This window comes from Diabrotica undecimpunctata, chromosome 3, assembly GCF_040954645.1.
Source record: "Diabrotica undecimpunctata isolate CICGRU chromosome 3, icDiaUnde3, whole genome shotgun sequence".
NCBI lineage: Eukaryota > Metazoa > Arthropoda > Insecta > Coleoptera > Chrysomelidae > Diabrotica > Diabrotica undecimpunctata.
The window spans coordinates 149,798,268-149,815,294 of record NC_092805.1 but is presented as its reverse complement, the minus strand read 5'-3'; the positions used below and the strand labels follow the sequence as shown (position 1 = coordinate 149,815,294).

Below are 17,027 nucleotides of genomic sequence, written 5' to 3'. Positions count from 1 at the left end.
TAGATGTCCAAAAATGGGAAAATGAACAAAAAAGGGAAAAGGAAAAGGAAAGGAAGGGAAAAGCAGAAAATGGAAAAGGGAAATGAACTGAACTGCTCATTAAGGGATTTTGTAATATCCTACTACCACTTAACACTACCATCTCTGAAGATGGAAAGTGGGCAAAGTAACACGCTGACTCTGCGAAAATAAAGAGGATTCAGCCGGACATATTATTTACAACTGCAGAGCAATTGTTCGCCAACGCCATAAATACCTAGAACAGATCCTTTTAGATCATGATCAGATAAAAACGTATCTCCGAAACATAAGCTTTCCTAGAATCCCAGAGCTTTTGAGCTAAAATATAGATGTAGTGTAAGCACAAAAGATTTTTCGTGTCGCAATATGAAAAGGTCTACGAAGCTAAACAGATAGATACTTAAACAAGAAGAAATTATAAAAGTAAATTATCAATGAACGGATTGGAAAGAAATTGTAGTTAAAAAAAATCTTTTGTATTGTTTAGCATGTTGGTGTTAAGTGATAACTTACCTTTATCTATAAGTGTCTTACTCCTTGTAAACCTTCCATGGATAGCAGTCATGTGAAGAGCTGTTCTTCCATCCAAACTCTGACAGTCCAACTCAACATTGTGTCTCAATAAGAATGTCAAACAATCCATTCCATGTGTACTGGCAGCAGCAATGTGTAAAGGTGTTTGTCCTCGAAAGTTGGTAGCTTCAATGTTAGCACCGAAGGCAACAAGGTCTTGACAGACGTTTAAATGCCCGTTCAAACATGCTATGTGTAGTGGAGTGTTACCATAAACATTTTGAGCATTTACATCGCCACCAGCTTGAAGAAGTAGTTTAGACACACTATCTATACCTGAAATGTATATAACAATAACAACAGAGAAAATAAAAAACAATGGGTTTTATCTACCACTAGCAGCTACAACGTGTAGAGGAGTGTAGAGGTTTCTATCTTTTGTATTTATATCTGCTCCATATCTAATCAACAATTCTACTGTGTCAGTGTGTCCTGTTTGAACAGCACAATGCAAAGGTCTAAAAAAACGTAATATTATCTAGACAAGTATTCATAATTCAAAATAAATACAGAATATTGATATAAATTATCTTACAAGCTTGAACAATTAACTAGTGTAAACAAATTTAAATAAATTTTAAGTATCTAATATCGTATTTTTGTTCCTGAATTCTCCTAATAATGTAAGCAAAATGTTGCTTACATTATTTATATGGTCAACCCCCATAAACTTAAGTTCTTACAAAAGGAATATGAAACAAAAAAAAATACATTTTCCAACTAATCTTTCATTTTCTTTTAATGACAACAATCCAAGATCTGTTTACCTCCTTCATGTTAATAATTAAAGTTCAGTTTCAAGATTATAGGCATTAAGTTCTCAGAAATGATGGTGACTTTCGGCGTTATTCTGGATCTTGCAAACATCATTATCACTGGCTCGAAATCCCTTTTTGGGTCTTGGCCTCCATTCTGATCTGTTTCATGCATTGTTTTCTCCAATTTTTAAGGTCTTTATATAATTTTCTATTTGTTATATGTTACCGAGTTGCCGAAAATACGTTGCCGACAAGAAGAGAAAGAGGGATTGTTTCTCTGACATCTCCATTCAGTGGCTTATCTGCAATGTATTAGTTCCTGTTAATACAGACAGGCGGACGTGTCATTGTCATGACTTATTTAACCTCCATCTAACTGACAAAGGTCCGTTTGGACGGCAAGTTACAATTTTTGCTGTTTCCATAAATCCTAATTTTTATTCGCCAATGTTCCATCTATTTTATTTTATCTATTTTATTGATAAAAAATTATGTATACAAGAAAACGAGTAGGTAGATTAAATTTAAACTTCACTTTCATATCTTCTCCTACTACCCACAACAGCCTTTTATGTCTACAATAATGTCTACAATATTTATTCCAATAAAATTTTAATAATCCGGGAATCCCATACATTTTATGGATTTGTACCGACTGTGAGAGTTTCCTGTCCCATTATATATAGGGGTTTTACATGTTTAAATTGAGAATTCCCCGAGCTGCAATACAATTTAGCGAAATAATATATTTTGAGTTAGCCAAAATCAGTTGGTTTCTTGTGGTATATTGTAAATACTGCATAAAATTCTGAACATGAGTCAGTTTTCATTTAGGTACAACCGACGGGGGCTGAGTGAGCATTAATTTTTACGTTTGCTTGAAAGTAATGATCCAGAGCTTGATATTGATATCAACGAGGAGACAGCAAATGATTTAGAAGACAATAATTTGATAGAGGTAGAAGGAGAAAATGACTTGGTTGTTGATCAAAGCATAGAAGAAATAGAACCAACAGTTACTAATATCGAAGGCATCCCGGATATAGAGAACAAAGTACCGAGGTCAAAGGGTTGTCCTCGACTCGATAGATAATTTGAAAGGTGGGTTAGGAATAACAGCTGACCATTTTTTCACGAATTTAGGACTTTCCAACAAGTTATGAGAAAAGAACTCTATGCGGTACTCTTCGAAAAAGTAAAGATAAAAAAGATTACTCAAGTATGTAGCGATCATTAACCCCTTACATTATAAAACCAAGAACCGAGGTTACTTTACTTTCAAGAGCACATTGACGAAAAAGTGACTGGCGAAGGATACTCCTACAAACGTCAAATTATTCTTCATTGCAACAAAACTAAAGGAGCCGGCAGCTATCGATACAAAAATAGCTCCATGTGAGTTATTTTATGGTGATTTGGTTGCATGTAAATGATTTAAATACATGATGATAAAATATTGATAACAACCTGGCAACAACGTCGTTTTAACACATTCGCATTTCTGAGAATATAGTGGCTACAATTTTGAACCTATACTTATAGCAAAATCTTTTCCTCCAATTTTATATCTCACATGTTCTGCAAAAAGTCTATAAATCCTCTAGCGCGGTTTTTATATGAGTGGATTTAAAAGATCGTGCTTTAAACACAAGATGTATAAAATATTTTTTGTTTATGCATACACTGTAAAAGATTGTTAGTAAATCAGCCTATTTAAATACTGTAAGAAAATGTAACCCTCATTAAACGAGGTAAAATTACTATGTAAAAATTCACTTAAATTATACATATATTTAAGTCCCAATAGCATTTTTGCTTATAACTCAGTAAAATTACCATATTTAAAAGGTAATTTATGTACCATCATCATCAGTGGCGTTACAGCTCTTTATGAGCCAAAGCTTTCTTCAGAACAATCCTCCATTCGCCACTGTCTCTGGCAACTCTTCTCCATGCTCTAACTCCGATAGACTTCAAATCACTTTCTAGGTTGTCTTGGTACCTAAGTCTCGGTCTTCCTCTTCTTCGTTGTCCAATCGGCCCTCTTCGGTCAAAAACTTTTCTGACTATGGCATCTTCCTCTCGTCTGATTACATGACCTATCCATCTGAGGCGTGCTACTTTAATGAATTTTACAACGTCAGGTTCTCCAAATCTTCTATACAACTCAAAATTGTAAAACACCTGCGCCACAAACCTTGTTCTTTTATGCCTCCATATATTCGTCTTAGTATTTTTCGCTCAAAACGTTTGAGAAATTCTTGGTCATTCTGTGTTAGTGTCTAAGTTTCTGAACCATATGTTAGCACTGGTCTTATTAGTGTTTTGTATACAGTCAGTTTAATTTTTCTAGGCATTTTTGAGGCCATATGTCTTCTTAAGCCAAAGTAACACTTATTGGCGAGCACTATTCTTCTTTTTATTTCTTCACTGACGTTGTTATCTTTGGTTAGCAGCGACCCTAAGTATATGAAGGTGTCAACACCTTCCAGTTCTAGGTCATCAATTATTATTCGTGTAGGTGTCGGGTTGCTTGACCTAGTGCAACACATATATTTGGTCTTTTGAACATTTATATTTAGTCCCATTCTGTGTGCAGATGCTCTTAACGACCGAAATGCTTCAGTCAGAGATTCTGTGGACCTACCTATAATGTCTATGTCATCTGCCAATTTATGTACCAGAAGAGGTTAAATCTGCTAAAAAAAATTTACAGTGTATTTTAATGAAGTGAAATGATTATAATCAAATGAATAACTTACTTTTATAGAATATTGATTAATACAATACACACACATAACTAAAAGTTATAAACACATCAATACTCACCTACAATCTCGTTTATCACAGGCATTCACCATACACCCTCTAGAAATAAGCAGTTCAGCAATTGAAGTGTGCCCATTATAGGCTGCATAGTGTAATGCAGACCTGCCTGATCTATCCCGTATATTTGGATTTGGTAGATGGTACAAAATTTGCTCTACACAACTATAAGCAGAACTAGCAGCTGCTACATGCAGTGGTGTCTGCCACAGTCTGTAACAATATTAAAACAAATCACATGTGAAAGTGCCCTTGTGAAATAAAAATTAGGCAAACAATATCTTGGAGATTTGAGGTACTGCTTACTATTGAATAAAAAATGCCAAAACTGATCATATTTTATGCATTTGTATCAATATTAACATATGTTAATGCAAACATTAATGTGGACCATTGTTCGAGATCTAATTCCATGCCAGTGATATTGCTGGTGTAACCTTAAAACCAGGTCTATAGTGGGTCATTTGTCTGTTGGTCCCAATCGAGACTTCACTGTTTTATATAGGTAGTTATTGTTTTGGAGCTGTTCATCTGTGGGTATGAGTAGCTTTCTTGATTCTGGTCTAGTACACTGCAGCTGAGGGAATTCTTCTAGGATTGGTAATTCTAGTTTGGCTTTAATATTTTTAAGCAAATCAGGGGGTAGTACATTACATAGCACCAGCAGCCAGTGTGTGGGTGTCAACTTAATAGTACCAGGAACCAGCCACATTGTGTTATTTAATTGTCTATCAATAAGTTAGGTGTGTCAGCTATTTATCCAAACTGTAACACAGTATTCAACCACAGAGAATACTAAGGCAATAGAAGAAATTTGTAATGTTGTTGCAGTGCCGTGCCAGGTAGATCGGTGAGTTTTTGGATTATATTGTTGTGAGTTCTGATTTTGGCAGCAGCATTTTCTTGGTGTTTTTGATATGAGTAGTTACAATCAAATGTTATGTTTAGGTGTTTCAGATACTTGTTATCTCTCAGGTTGGTAGTTCCAAGTTGTATGTTTACATTTTCATTTGCCATTTTGTTATTAAGATGGAAAGTCACTGATTCAGTTTTTTAGGGATTCAACCTAAGTCTCCATTTCTAGAAATAATTTTGTACTATTCCATGCTTGGAGACATGCTTGTCTCTGGTGGCCAGAGCAGTCATTAGCATAGAAAAAATTTTTTGGTCCTGTCTCTGGGAGATCACAGGTTATTAGGTGTTTTAAAGGATTTTGAGGAAGTAGAGGTTGCTGATGTTCTAACTGTATTAAAACTCCTAGTATTGTCCACTTTTTCCAACAAAATAGTTGGGGGTTCTAAGAATATAACTCAGCTTCTGCTACCAAATCCTAGTCTAATGTCCCAGAAAGCTTTTACTATGTAACCGTTGGGTGCATGGCATAAAATGGGTGTGCAGTATGTAGCAGACTAGAGAGGGTGAAAGTTCCAACTCATAAAAACTAAATTATATTGGTTCAAAGTCCATGTGTGATCTTCTGTGCTGAGGGCTGAATGGCTGGTTAGTTACCAGTCTTTAATGGGGATCCTCAGAAACCAGGCAACATCTGGTTATAACTAGCATGAATATACTATATAGTTTTATGAATCCAAACCAGTATCTTTTGATCTTCCAATGTGATGTCTTGAATTTTCCTTCTTATATATGGTGAAAGTTTTTTTAATACCATGGGTCATACATCTTTTCACTTTCACCATCTTTTCTCCTGCACATATTACAGTAATATTGTCTTTTTGTTGGCACATTGGCAGGAATAGTCCTATTTATCTTCAAAATAAAATCATTGAGCTTTTGGATGTGAATTAACTAGAAGCTTCCATAAAAACTAGTTTAATGTGTGGCAAAATTTCAATTGTCTAAAAAGGGAATGTAGTACTTTATGGTACCAGTTAAACAGTAAAAAAATAAAGGTGCATGTTGCCAAACTAAGAATATCATTTTATCTTAAATATTATTATATGTTGAATAAAAATAGTATCACAATAGCTTGAACTGTTCCAAAGATAGAGCATTTTTCATATTTAGGCGAAAATGGCGCTTAAGTTGCAATTTTTTCCTGCCTGTATCTCACACCAAAAAATTTGTTTGGGCAAAACAACAAAATATGGGGTTCTTACTTTGTCTAGAATTTTAATACCTTAAAATCAATAACAACTGAGACTATGAAGATAATTACCTGAATTGATGTGGACTACACTGTAGATAATGAATTGGACAAAATATTTTGACATATTTTCAGAAGTTCTATCACAGAATGATTGTTTCCCTTTAGTGGGAAAGTGTTATGGGCATTTTGATAAGATCTCACCTAGCATTATTGATATGTTGAGCTTTAGGTAATGATTAAACACCAACCAAAAAATAAATAATATGGAAAACTACAATTTTTATTAATAGTAAATATTTAAAAAAAATGCCAAATATATAAAACCCTAATAAGACCCGTACTCACATACGGCTCAGAAACCTGGACATTCACTAAAAGAGAGGAAACATTGTTAGCCACCTTCGAAAGAAAAATCTTGCTACACATATATAAGGGCACAAAAGAAAACTGAATATGGCGAAGAAGATACAACTCTGAACTATACAAAATATACCAGGATCCGGATATTATAACATTCATTAAAATAGGACGGCTGCATTGGATAGGACATGTAGAAAGAATGGAAGAAGGCGAAATACCAAACAAAATATTCAAACAGATGCCAGTAGGAAAAAGAACAAGAGGAAGACCGAAGCTGAGATACTTAGAACAAATAGAAAATGATATAACAACCTAAAAAATAAAAAACTGGAGAAAAAAAGCACGAAACAGATCAGAATGGAGAAGAATCCTGGAACAGGCCAAGACCCAAAAAGGGTTGTCGAGCCAGTGATGATGATGAAATATTTAAAAATTAACACAAAATCAGATAAAAACTAGATGGTCAATTTTAAATATTTAACATAGATATACCACTTCTAATAACTAGTCATTCAGAATTATGTTTAAATCAAACTAAAATATACTAGAAAAAAATTCCAATACATATCTTACCTGTCTCTAGCACATACATCCGCTTGGTAACTAAGAAGCAGTTCAACTACTTTATCTGCTCCTACGGAACAAGCTCTGTGTAAAGGGGTAACCCATTTGCTATCTTTGGCATTCACCCTGGCCCCATTCTTTAACAAAAGTGCAGTAACTTCTGCTTCTCCTTTATAAGCAGCAGCATGAAGAGGTGTACGTTTTTCTTCATCTGTAAAATATTGTATAATATATTATTCATTGGGTTCAAGAAAAACATACATATTAATAGCCTTAGAAAAATATATAATAGAAATAAAAAAACTGGTTGAAAAGAAATACTATATAGTACAATAAGAACCATTTAAATGGACTCTTTAGAGAGAACATAATCTTTTTATTGCTCCTTGATATACAACCAACTTTATTTCCGTTTAACGACTATCTACTTACATAGATAATAATAATGTCCAAAAAGTAATATAGAAGGCCTGGGACGATTTTCACATTTGGTCCCATTGAAGATAGCTATAATTGAGCTGTCAATCAAGTTCATAGAACGAAATGTTGGCGCTTGACTGTGTTGCCATGTTTTTTTAATAAATCGGGAAATAGCATGTGATTTATAATTAATAAAAATCCAATAGAATGTTAACAAACTAACAGTAAAAAAGAAATTCTTTTAAAGAATAATAAGAACAATATTCAGGTACTTTCCACAGACATTTGGTGACCATCTGTAACAATCTGGCAACTGGTGGTTTGAGGATTGCCAAATCTATTAGCTTATTATCAAAGGCAAATGCCAAAAAAATGTTGTAATAATTAACTGCAATTGATATGAGAAGAAACGAGTATTTATTCGTTCGTGTTGTATATAAAAAAATAAAAAATTGCATAATTCATATAATAATATAATAAAAATGTATTTTTGAAAGCTTCTCTATTTGTAATTGAAGCCTACAACATATACATTATAAAGACATGACAACACAGTCAAACGTCAAAAATTTGTTTTGTGAATTTAATTCACAGCTCCTTTGTAGCTATCTTCAATGGGACCAAATGTGAAAATCGTCCAAAGGCCTGAAATGCTTAAAAAATCGAACATTTTCCTTTATGATATTTACTCAATATTGTCCCATAGTTTTAAGTAGATTGTAAATGTAAATGAATAGATATTAAGAAATTCAGGGGTGGTTATATTCAATTTTGTAAATTTTCTGAAATCCTTTATTATTTAATACATGTTACAGATAATAATGTAAACCTTATTTTGGCAATACAAATTAAAGTGGCTTTAAACAGCAGAAGACAGGAAGTCGAAATGTGATGTATAATGTAGAACAGAGTTTGGAAAGTTGAAAACAATAAACTCATTGTTTAAAAAAATATGAATAAAATTCACAAGAAGCATAACTGTTGAACTATAAAACATACTGAAGTAAAGGTGTTATAAACTCAACGATTTAAAAATCTATATTTAATTTCTGAATTAGTAACTGTATTGGATGTTCCTATTATCTTAAAATCAAGACAGTAATATAAAATAAAGTTTTACAGAGGCCATTATAAAAAAAATAACACTTAATGACATGGTGCAATAAAAAATAGAGATTTTACTGGGATATTTACCTAAACAATTTACTTCTTGTTTATATTGAACAAGATCCTTCACATTCTCTATAAAACCAGCAAAAATAGCTTGAATTATGAGAGGCTGAAAAAGAAAAAGTAGATAAAACACATTCAAAATATAGCCTCAAACTACGTACTTGTTCCTCTAATATTAAAATTCCCATGTTTAAGTCAAAATATTGTATAAAAATATAAAAGTTTATATTAAAGCATTGTGCAAAATGACTGTAGAAAAATTTGTATTTTTTATCTTTTTCCTGAATGTTGGAATTTGACAGATAATGACATACATGACAATTTATTAAGATGAGTCTGATTAGATTTCCGGCCGCTGGATCATCATTGTGGGCACAAAACTTTTATGAAACTTTTGGTTATGCAACCAACTTTACGTAATTATTACAAAAATATTTATAATAATTCTTTTATGTGTGGAAACCTTTTTAATTACTGAAAAGTTACTCAAAATGAAACATATAGGAATTTAACTTAATACATGAGCAAAAAATTAATTTGTTGTCAAAATGTCAATTGTCTTGATCTAGGCTGTCTGTGTATTCAAGGTGTTCAAAATTAATGTAAGGTTAAGTTTTTGAATTTGGAGGATTGTTATGTTGTTTGTAAATTACAATATTCTACAGTTTTAAATGAACAACTTTTAACTATGGCATGTGTATACAATAAGAATTTATTATTGCAAGTAGTACGACCTCCCGGCATAATAGAAGAAAAAACTCTAAATTTAATTATTAGCAGAAGTCAAGAGACTTTAGTAAGTATTTATTGCAGCTGTTTATCATTTTGTACTAATGCAAAAAAGTTTACAGGATTTAAAATTACGTGACCCTTCGGTATATGCTTTTAATTACTGTGAAACTATCGATTTGGAAGATTACCAAATAATAAGGGAGAGACAAAATCTAGATATTAATTTCAATGAATTTAAAACCAACTTATTGGAAATGTTGACACAACTACAAAATAAGGAAATGTATGTATCAAGTAAATGTCTTTTACATAATGCTGTATCTTAAAAGTCTGACTACTTGGATTCTATCAAATATATTACTGATTACAGATATATATTACAGATTTCTATGGATAGTTCATTGCAAAAGTCGGGCAGTTTTGTAACTAACCAAGTTAATCATTTCAAACTAAGTGTTTTGACTCTTACTGATACTTTTTCTATATTTTAGGTTTTTAAGATGTGAAATGTCTGGCCATCAAATATGCACCTTAGTATTTTTCACTAAATCAAAAATCAAATCAATTATTTACTTAACTCTTGACTTACATGCAACAAGCCAGGAAGAGATCATAAATGAACTGATGAGTAATTTACAATGTGTGAAGGTAGTTAGATTACTTTGTTTTTTCATTTATTCTAAACTGTTTTGTTTATTTTTATATTGTAGCTAGTGCATGTAGTTTACCACCAAAACAATAAAATAATGATAAACAGTAAGGAAGTAGAGGAAGTAGAAAAGTTCACATATTTGGGATGTAATGGCAAGGAACAGGGGTGTAAAAAGGATATAAAAACAAGAACAATAAAGACTTAACATGCATTCAATGCTTTAAATAAAATTTGGCAAAGAAATGAAATATCAGAAACAACAAAAATTAAAATCTTTAGTAGTTGCATCAAAAGTATACTACTTTATGGAGCAGAAACATGGAAACAAGACAAAACCGCAACTAAAAAGCTGCAAACTTTTGTAAACAAATCTTTAAGAGAAATCCTGAAAATATACTGGCCCAACAGAATAACTAATACTAAACTATGGGAAAGAACAAAGCAAACTAACATATCTACTGCAGTCAAGAAAAAAATAGAAATGGATTGGCCATACTTTGAGGAAAGATGAAAGCAACTTAACAGGACAAGCACTTGAATATCAACCAGAGGATAAAAGAAATAGAGGAAGACCAGATAATAGCTGGAAAAGAACTACAATTAGAGAACACGAAAAAATTGGACTAAGATGGGGTGAAATCAAAAACAGAGCAAAAAATAGAAGAGAATTGAAGAAACTAGTTCACAGTTTATCCAGATAATAAACAAGAAAGAAGATGCACTGACCCTACCATCTTAAACTTTTGTCCAAGAAACACCTAAACAGCCAATATTCCACAAGGAGAGACATAACTAGAGAAAGAGAGATCATGTGTTTGACTCTGAGCAGGTCAATGTATAGTGACAATAAACCACAATTCTTTTGTTTTGCTTTGTGTTAGTGTTTCTTACAGCCTAGAGTATGCAGTTTAATCCAATTGGGGGATTATCTATTGTCTGCCTTGTGAATTTTGTTTTCAATATATTCCAATACTTACTTTTGATATAAGATTTGAAACTTTTAACTAAAGTTTTTCAGCTTTTATTGCTAATATTGCATGTCCATGTTAAATTTATTGTTTTACTTGCTATTATATTTAGTAAAACTGCATTAAGTTTGGTTTGATTTAGTTATCTGCATTTTATATTAACTTTTTTCTTTGATACTCATTTTATCTGTGTTCCAGATACCTATTTATTAGTATCCCCTTTTATTATTATTATTTTGTTCATATATATTTGTAGCCATAAAATTTTAGATATTTGTACTGTACTCTTTTTAAGGATTTAAATGAAAGGCTCCAGATACAGATGAATTGTATGAAAAGAACTGTAATAGATAAAGAAAATGAGGTAAAAGAACTTATTTATTTAAAATCAGAAATGGAAAGGCAATTTTACAATGTAAGTATATTTAGAACATTTTTATTAATTAGAAAGTGACACCAATTGTGGAGTAAAATATTATTTTATACTTAAGAATTGTTGAAATAAATGAAATGGAATAATTAGTACTCTTAGGACGTAATATATAGAATGGACTAATACATTTTATTTCAAAGTAGTATATCAATATGTATGTTTCATCTGGTTAGGACTACTTTTATTCATTTTATGAACAGCTCCCCAAAGCCTTCAGATCCTTGATCTGTGGTTCTCTCCTCTCTGATATGTTGACATCTGTCTTAACCTGTATATTGCAATACTAATAATTTTTCTTTATTCATAAGTACTATATACAAATAAAATAGTGCACAGTAAAATGAATTGTAGTCAAAATAAAAATAGTAATCATATTATAGAATAAAAATTTCTTCTCATAAAGATCAGTTAAAAACTAGATAAAAGTATTATTTAGATATTCGTGTATGCTAAGATTCTATTATCGAATATAGAAGTGTGCTTCAACTTAATTTTTTGGTATACGCTGATTCAGGAATGGGAACAATTTACTTTTGTTCCTGTAACACCAGGGAGCACTCATGTGATCACCCTATGTCCTCATGTGATACTGTCCCTCATCCTCAAACTACTACTGCTTCTGAGATATAAAAGAGTGGGTCTGGAAATGCTTAGCCTTAAATTTTTGGATTTTCATAAAATTAGAAATCTTACTCATGTGTAGAATGTGTAGAAATCTACAAATAGTATAAAGCTTATACAGTCTCCATCTACAAGAGTATTTTAAAGTATACTGTGTTCCTTTGTATTTCTTCGTATTTGAAGTTCTCTTCTCACTGTATCAGACAATCATTTTTAGAGTTTAAACTTTAAATTCTCTGTTAATTTTCTGACTTCTTGTAACATATTAATGATACATAATACTGTCATTATCGAGAAAAAAAAATAAATCATATTTTCATCATTAGCAACCAATTCCAAGTTGTCCAGGGTGACTTTTAGCAAATGTTTTTGCATTGGAAAATTTTGGAATAAATTTGGTATGTACACAGCCATTCCCATTTCTGTTAGAATTCCTGAAACACCTGTTTTTACAGTTCCAACATTGCTTTCTATTTTTTTTTTTTCAATGCTAAGTCTCTTACTGATATTTTCTGATACTTTTGTGCTCAAAAGACCACAGAATGTGATTCACAATGGTTTTATCTGTGTTTTGCTCATTTATCTCCAAAGGAATTTTGCATCATTTTAGTTTTGACATAACTTTTTTCAAATCTAAAGCAAAACTTAATACAAATTCGTTGTTTGCATCTCTCCATAATTTTTAGTGATAACAATATATGATGAAAAGACAATGTTAACAAAAGCATGCTATTATGAATTAGAAATTTCATAATGGTAACTGCGCTATATGACAAGTTTTTGAATAGTTACTGATTACTTTTGTACCCCACAGAGGGCGCTGGAACCTTTTAGTTCTTTGCACGCTAAGTTATGAAAGTTGAATACTTTAGGGACATACCTCGTATAATGATTTTACTAAAACAATTTTTCTTTTAAGGCTATTAAAGATGTAGAACAAAAAATAAACACACAATCTCACGAAGTGCAGTGCTTCTTATTGAGAAAAATCAACATACTTTGTCAAAAATTTCTAAAAACTTTAGATGCTGTTAATGGTTTAAAAACTGTTAGTTATTTAAGATCTGATTCAAGTGCGAAATTGAAAAGGACTATGGAACAATTGAGAATAGACAACAATGAAAAAGATGTCCTAATAGAGCTTCTGAAACAAGAAAATCATAGCTTACAAAATATGAAAATGAACTCAGAAAAAAATTTGAATACTCTCCAGCAAGCACTAATTGAAAAAGATAATTTGATTGAAGAACTTCATACTAAAAATGTAAGCAATTTTTATATTTCTGTAATTTTTTGTTAATATCAAAATGAAATAAGGGTTTTTTGTTATCAGTGTTTGTCTATTGTTTATAAACTGTTTTTAGTGTTTCTGTCATTGCTCTAAGCTAACCGTAATTATCTAATGATCTCTTCCTGTCTTGATCACCACTAAAGGTGATGGGGCAACTGTCGAAGTTGCTTTCAACAAGAAAGATATGTTTTTAAAGGAAAAATTAAGTATGGCTCAATATCATTACCTATCTGGAAACTAAAACAACTCAAATGACCATCAATAAATTTAAATGAATCATGTTTGATAAAGAGGCGCAAAATAAAAGTTAGGAGGGAATAAAATATCACTTGTGATCAATTAAATTATGTTATATCAATGATTAAATGTACTGCTGGATATACTGAAACATTTACAATAATAAACCATACTTTTTTACCCCAGCCATCACACATTTAATTGTGATCAATTAATTTATGTTATATCAATGATTAAATGTACTGCTGGATATACTGAAACGTTTACAATAATAGACCATACTTTTTACCCTAGCCATTTTTTTAATACAAAGTAATTCATGCTGATGATTACAATATATTGAAGAACTTATTTTAAAAATAAAGAGGTATGGCCAAAGCGCCAATTTTAATCAAATTGAGCCATTTGTAATCTGAAAAGACATATAAATTCGCTTAAGCACGTGAGTAACTTAGCAATACTACACTATATTAACAAGAGCCAAAATAAAAAACACTTACACAGTGGTGTATACAAACTTACATGTGGTGAATGCTCAATAACCTTACATATGTCAAACTGGTGGAACCTTTAACAAACATCTAGCAGAACACAAAATGGTTTTCAATGATAGAAAAACAGATTCTACATACACTTCACCTTCTATAAGATCTTATAGATCATAATTATTCCTTTAATGGCCAATGTCAAATTCTCCTTATTCAAAATAAGGACCTTAGGCTATCTTTATTAGAATATATGGAAATTAATTGAGACAAACAGTTCTCCCCTCCTCAACTGATTCAGTTAAAGACTATAAATTATAAATTTAGGGCCTGCGTAGCGCAAGCGGTAGGATGCTTGCCTCGCATGCCGGTGGTCCGGAGTTCGAATCCTACCGCCGGCAAGAACAACTAGACATTTTTAAAAATGTCTATAGGCCCCAGGTCGACTCAGCCTGAATAAAATGAGTACCTTGGGTAAAACCAGGGGTAATAATAGGCGGTTGAAGCGTAGCACTGGCCATGTTACCTTCCTTGTATACCGTAGGCCCTAGATATAACAGACTACCCTGCTGTACTCCCAAAGCCGCGAGCGGTATAAAACGGGAGACTATTATTATAATTATAAACGCATAGCAAAAATATATCACTTGAGAAAGGCACTCTTCTACTTCTCTATTTTATTCTCAGTGATAGATTCAGAATGTTGTCTTCCATTTTTGATTATATTCAATTTGGTTTTTAGGGAGAGTTGCTAGCAGACATGGAAAAAGCCAGTATGGTAATAGCTCAGAAAAAAGTTACAATTGAAGAACTCTCCAAAGATGTAGTACAAGCCAATCAAATGTTGGTGAATTTTAATCAAAAATATGATGCCAAATGTCAATTGGTATGTTTAACTTTATTATAAAAAGATAGAAGTTTATTTTTCTTAAAAGTTCTATCCCATACTCAAACTACTTGATTTATTTAAACTATAGAATATATTAAAAAATATTTATAGTTGAGATAAATAACACTTTATCAGGAATTTGTAACGCAAAACGTTTTATTTTAGTTGGAGAGTTTGGAATCTCAATTAAAAAGTAAGAATCATATTATTCATGAAGAGTTATCGAAAAATTCAGAACTTCAAAGGGAGTTTGATGAATACAAAGCAATTTTTAATCAAGAAAGTTATGAACAAATTAAATGGAATTTAGCCACAACGCAAAACAAAGTAGATGAATTGGAGCAAAACATCAGGAAAGTTAACAGGCGTAAGTATGATTTAATTAGTTAAAAACCTGAGTATTAACTAGATATTTTAACTTTAAGTACGAAGTTAAGAAACGTAAATTTCATAAATGCTACAAGAAATTTTAATTTTTTTTTGAGTTTTATTTGCATACATTAAATAATGAATCTGACGATGTTACAGAAGAGATAGAGAAATTTATAATGGAGGTACGAGAGCAATAGTGAACTAACTCACAAAAACAATTTTCTACTTAATAACAAAAGAGTTTTCTACTTTATGACACAAGTTTATACCTAACGCACAAACCATAAGATGGACCAACCATACTTTTCCACAGTTTTTGCTTCATTGGCACTTTGATTCAGTTGTAAAAGCAGAAGGGAACTAATCCCTCAGTCCACTTTGTCCAAGTGGTGTGACTGTATAATCACAAAAATAATGCATGTCTTAAACCCAACTTTGTTTTTGTAAAATTTAGTTACCATAATAGTGAATATGAACGGTGTATGGCAGATCGGCCTACCCTTACCTGATATTACAACGTTGCCAATTCTAATAGCACAACTTGTAAAGTAGAGGTAGCTTTAACTAAATACTTCCTCAAAATTGACAGAAAAATATTAAATTGACCATAGCATAGCATTGTCCCATGTGTCAATAGGTCAGAAATGGTTGGTCAAAATATATAATGGGAATTGTTACTCATGTGGCAGTAACATAAAAAAAATTTAGGCCAAATCAGGTAATTACCTTAGTGAGTTTAGTATTGCAAATTCACATGTTATTATTCTCGAACTTTGAGATACGTTGTGTAAATATCAGTATATATTTTTCTGTTTTAAACAATCTATTTGACTTTATACAAAATATGTTTTAATCAAAATTTTTGGTTTCAGTGAATGCACTACTATCAAATAAAGTGAATCAAATAACACACTAGATGTAGGCGTACAGTATTAGGTTTTATATATTTAATTTTCTAATGTACTTTTGTTATTATTTTTGTAAAAATAAACTATTTATTTTAATACATATATTTTTTTTCCATTCTTCTTATGTTGAAAAAAAACTCTAGATCGAGAAGACAGGTAAGGAGATCCAATGTCGCCTAAACTTGAAATATGCTTTTAAGAATTTAGATTGGAAAACAAAAGGTATAAAAATACACCCTAAATACCTAAACAGCTTACGTTTCGCCGATGATATAGTCATATCTAAGCTAAAATTATGACAAATTTAGTACCCAACCCACCCATTAACATCCACGGAAAATAAATAGAACTGGTGGACGCATATAAATATCTGGAACATGAAATTATAATTTGCAGAGATAACCAAACCATGCATTAAAAAGACGAATATGTCTTGGATGTGCAGTATAAGGAAAACTACGAGATTTACCAATATGTCTGAAAAGAAAAGTGTATGATTAATGCGTTCTACCAGTAGTGACGTGTGAAGAGAAACACTCGCCCCAACAAAAGCTTCTACCACTAAACTGAGAGTGACACAGAGGAAAATAAAACGATCCATGCTGGAAATAACTCTACGGGACAAAATTAAAAACGA

At 31.7% G+C, this 17,027-nt stretch overlaps 2 protein-coding genes across 7 annotated transcripts in view; one reads left to right on the top strand and one right to left on the bottom strand.

The window, feature by feature from the left end:
• Positions 1-9,143, bottom strand: part of LOC140437551 (uncharacterized) — a 41,799-nt gene extending 32,656 nt beyond the window's left edge. For 2 of the 5 annotated variants that reach the window (XM_072527138.1, XM_072527137.1), the window contains exons 1-6: positions 8,964-9,140; positions 8,824-8,908; positions 7,219-7,420; positions 4,182-4,391; positions 928-1,052; positions 535-870 (exon numbers count right to left, since the gene is read on the bottom strand). In XM_072527138.1, the coding sequence (XP_072383239.1) occupies positions 535-870; positions 928-1,052; positions 4,182-4,391; positions 7,219-7,420; positions 8,824-8,908; positions 8,964-8,990 (985 nt within the window). In that variant the 5' untranslated portion in view covers positions 8,991-9,140. Of the gene's footprint in view, positions 1-534; positions 871-927; positions 1,053-4,181; positions 4,392-7,218; positions 7,421-8,823; positions 8,909-8,963 lie in introns of all 5 variants that reach the window. The other 3 variants (XM_072527135.1, XM_072527136.1, XM_072527139.1) reach the window with 3 other exon arrangements.
• A 234-nt stretch (positions 9,144-9,377) lies between these two features.
• LOC140437552 (uncharacterized) lies at positions 9,378-16,486 on the top strand. 2 transcript variants are annotated; one of them, XM_072527140.1, is made up of 8 exons: positions 9,378-9,598; positions 9,654-9,817; positions 10,026-10,182; positions 11,450-11,569; positions 13,128-13,472; positions 14,964-15,107; positions 15,276-15,477; positions 16,355-16,486. In XM_072527140.1, exons 1-8 carry the CDS (start codon positions 9,491-9,493, stop codon positions 16,396-16,398), a joined length of 1,284 nt encoding a protein of 427 aa, XP_072383241.1. In that variant the 5' UTR covers positions 9,378-9,490; the 3' UTR covers positions 16,399-16,486. The 2 variants fall into 2 exon arrangements, with proteins under 2 accessions (XP_072383241.1, XP_072383242.1); XM_072527141.1 differs by having other exon boundaries at positions 9,481-9,598; positions 9,647-9,817.
• Positions 16,487-17,027: the final 541 nt, after the last annotated feature.

Excerpts from the sequence above, each read along its gene's own strand:
- LOC140437552 (XM_072527140.1), top strand. The coding sequence starts at position 9,491 with ATGGCATGTGTATACAATAAGAATTTATTATTGCAAGTAGTACGACCT. Across the intron at positions 10,183-11,449 it reads GTAATTTACAATGTGTGAAG|GATTTAAATGAAAGGCTCCA; the intron begins GTAGTTAGATTA and ends ACTCTTTTTAAG. Across the intron at positions 13,473-14,963 it reads AAGAACTTCATACTAAAAAT|GGAGAGTTGCTAGCAGACAT; the intron begins GTAAGCAATTTT and ends TTTGGTTTTTAG.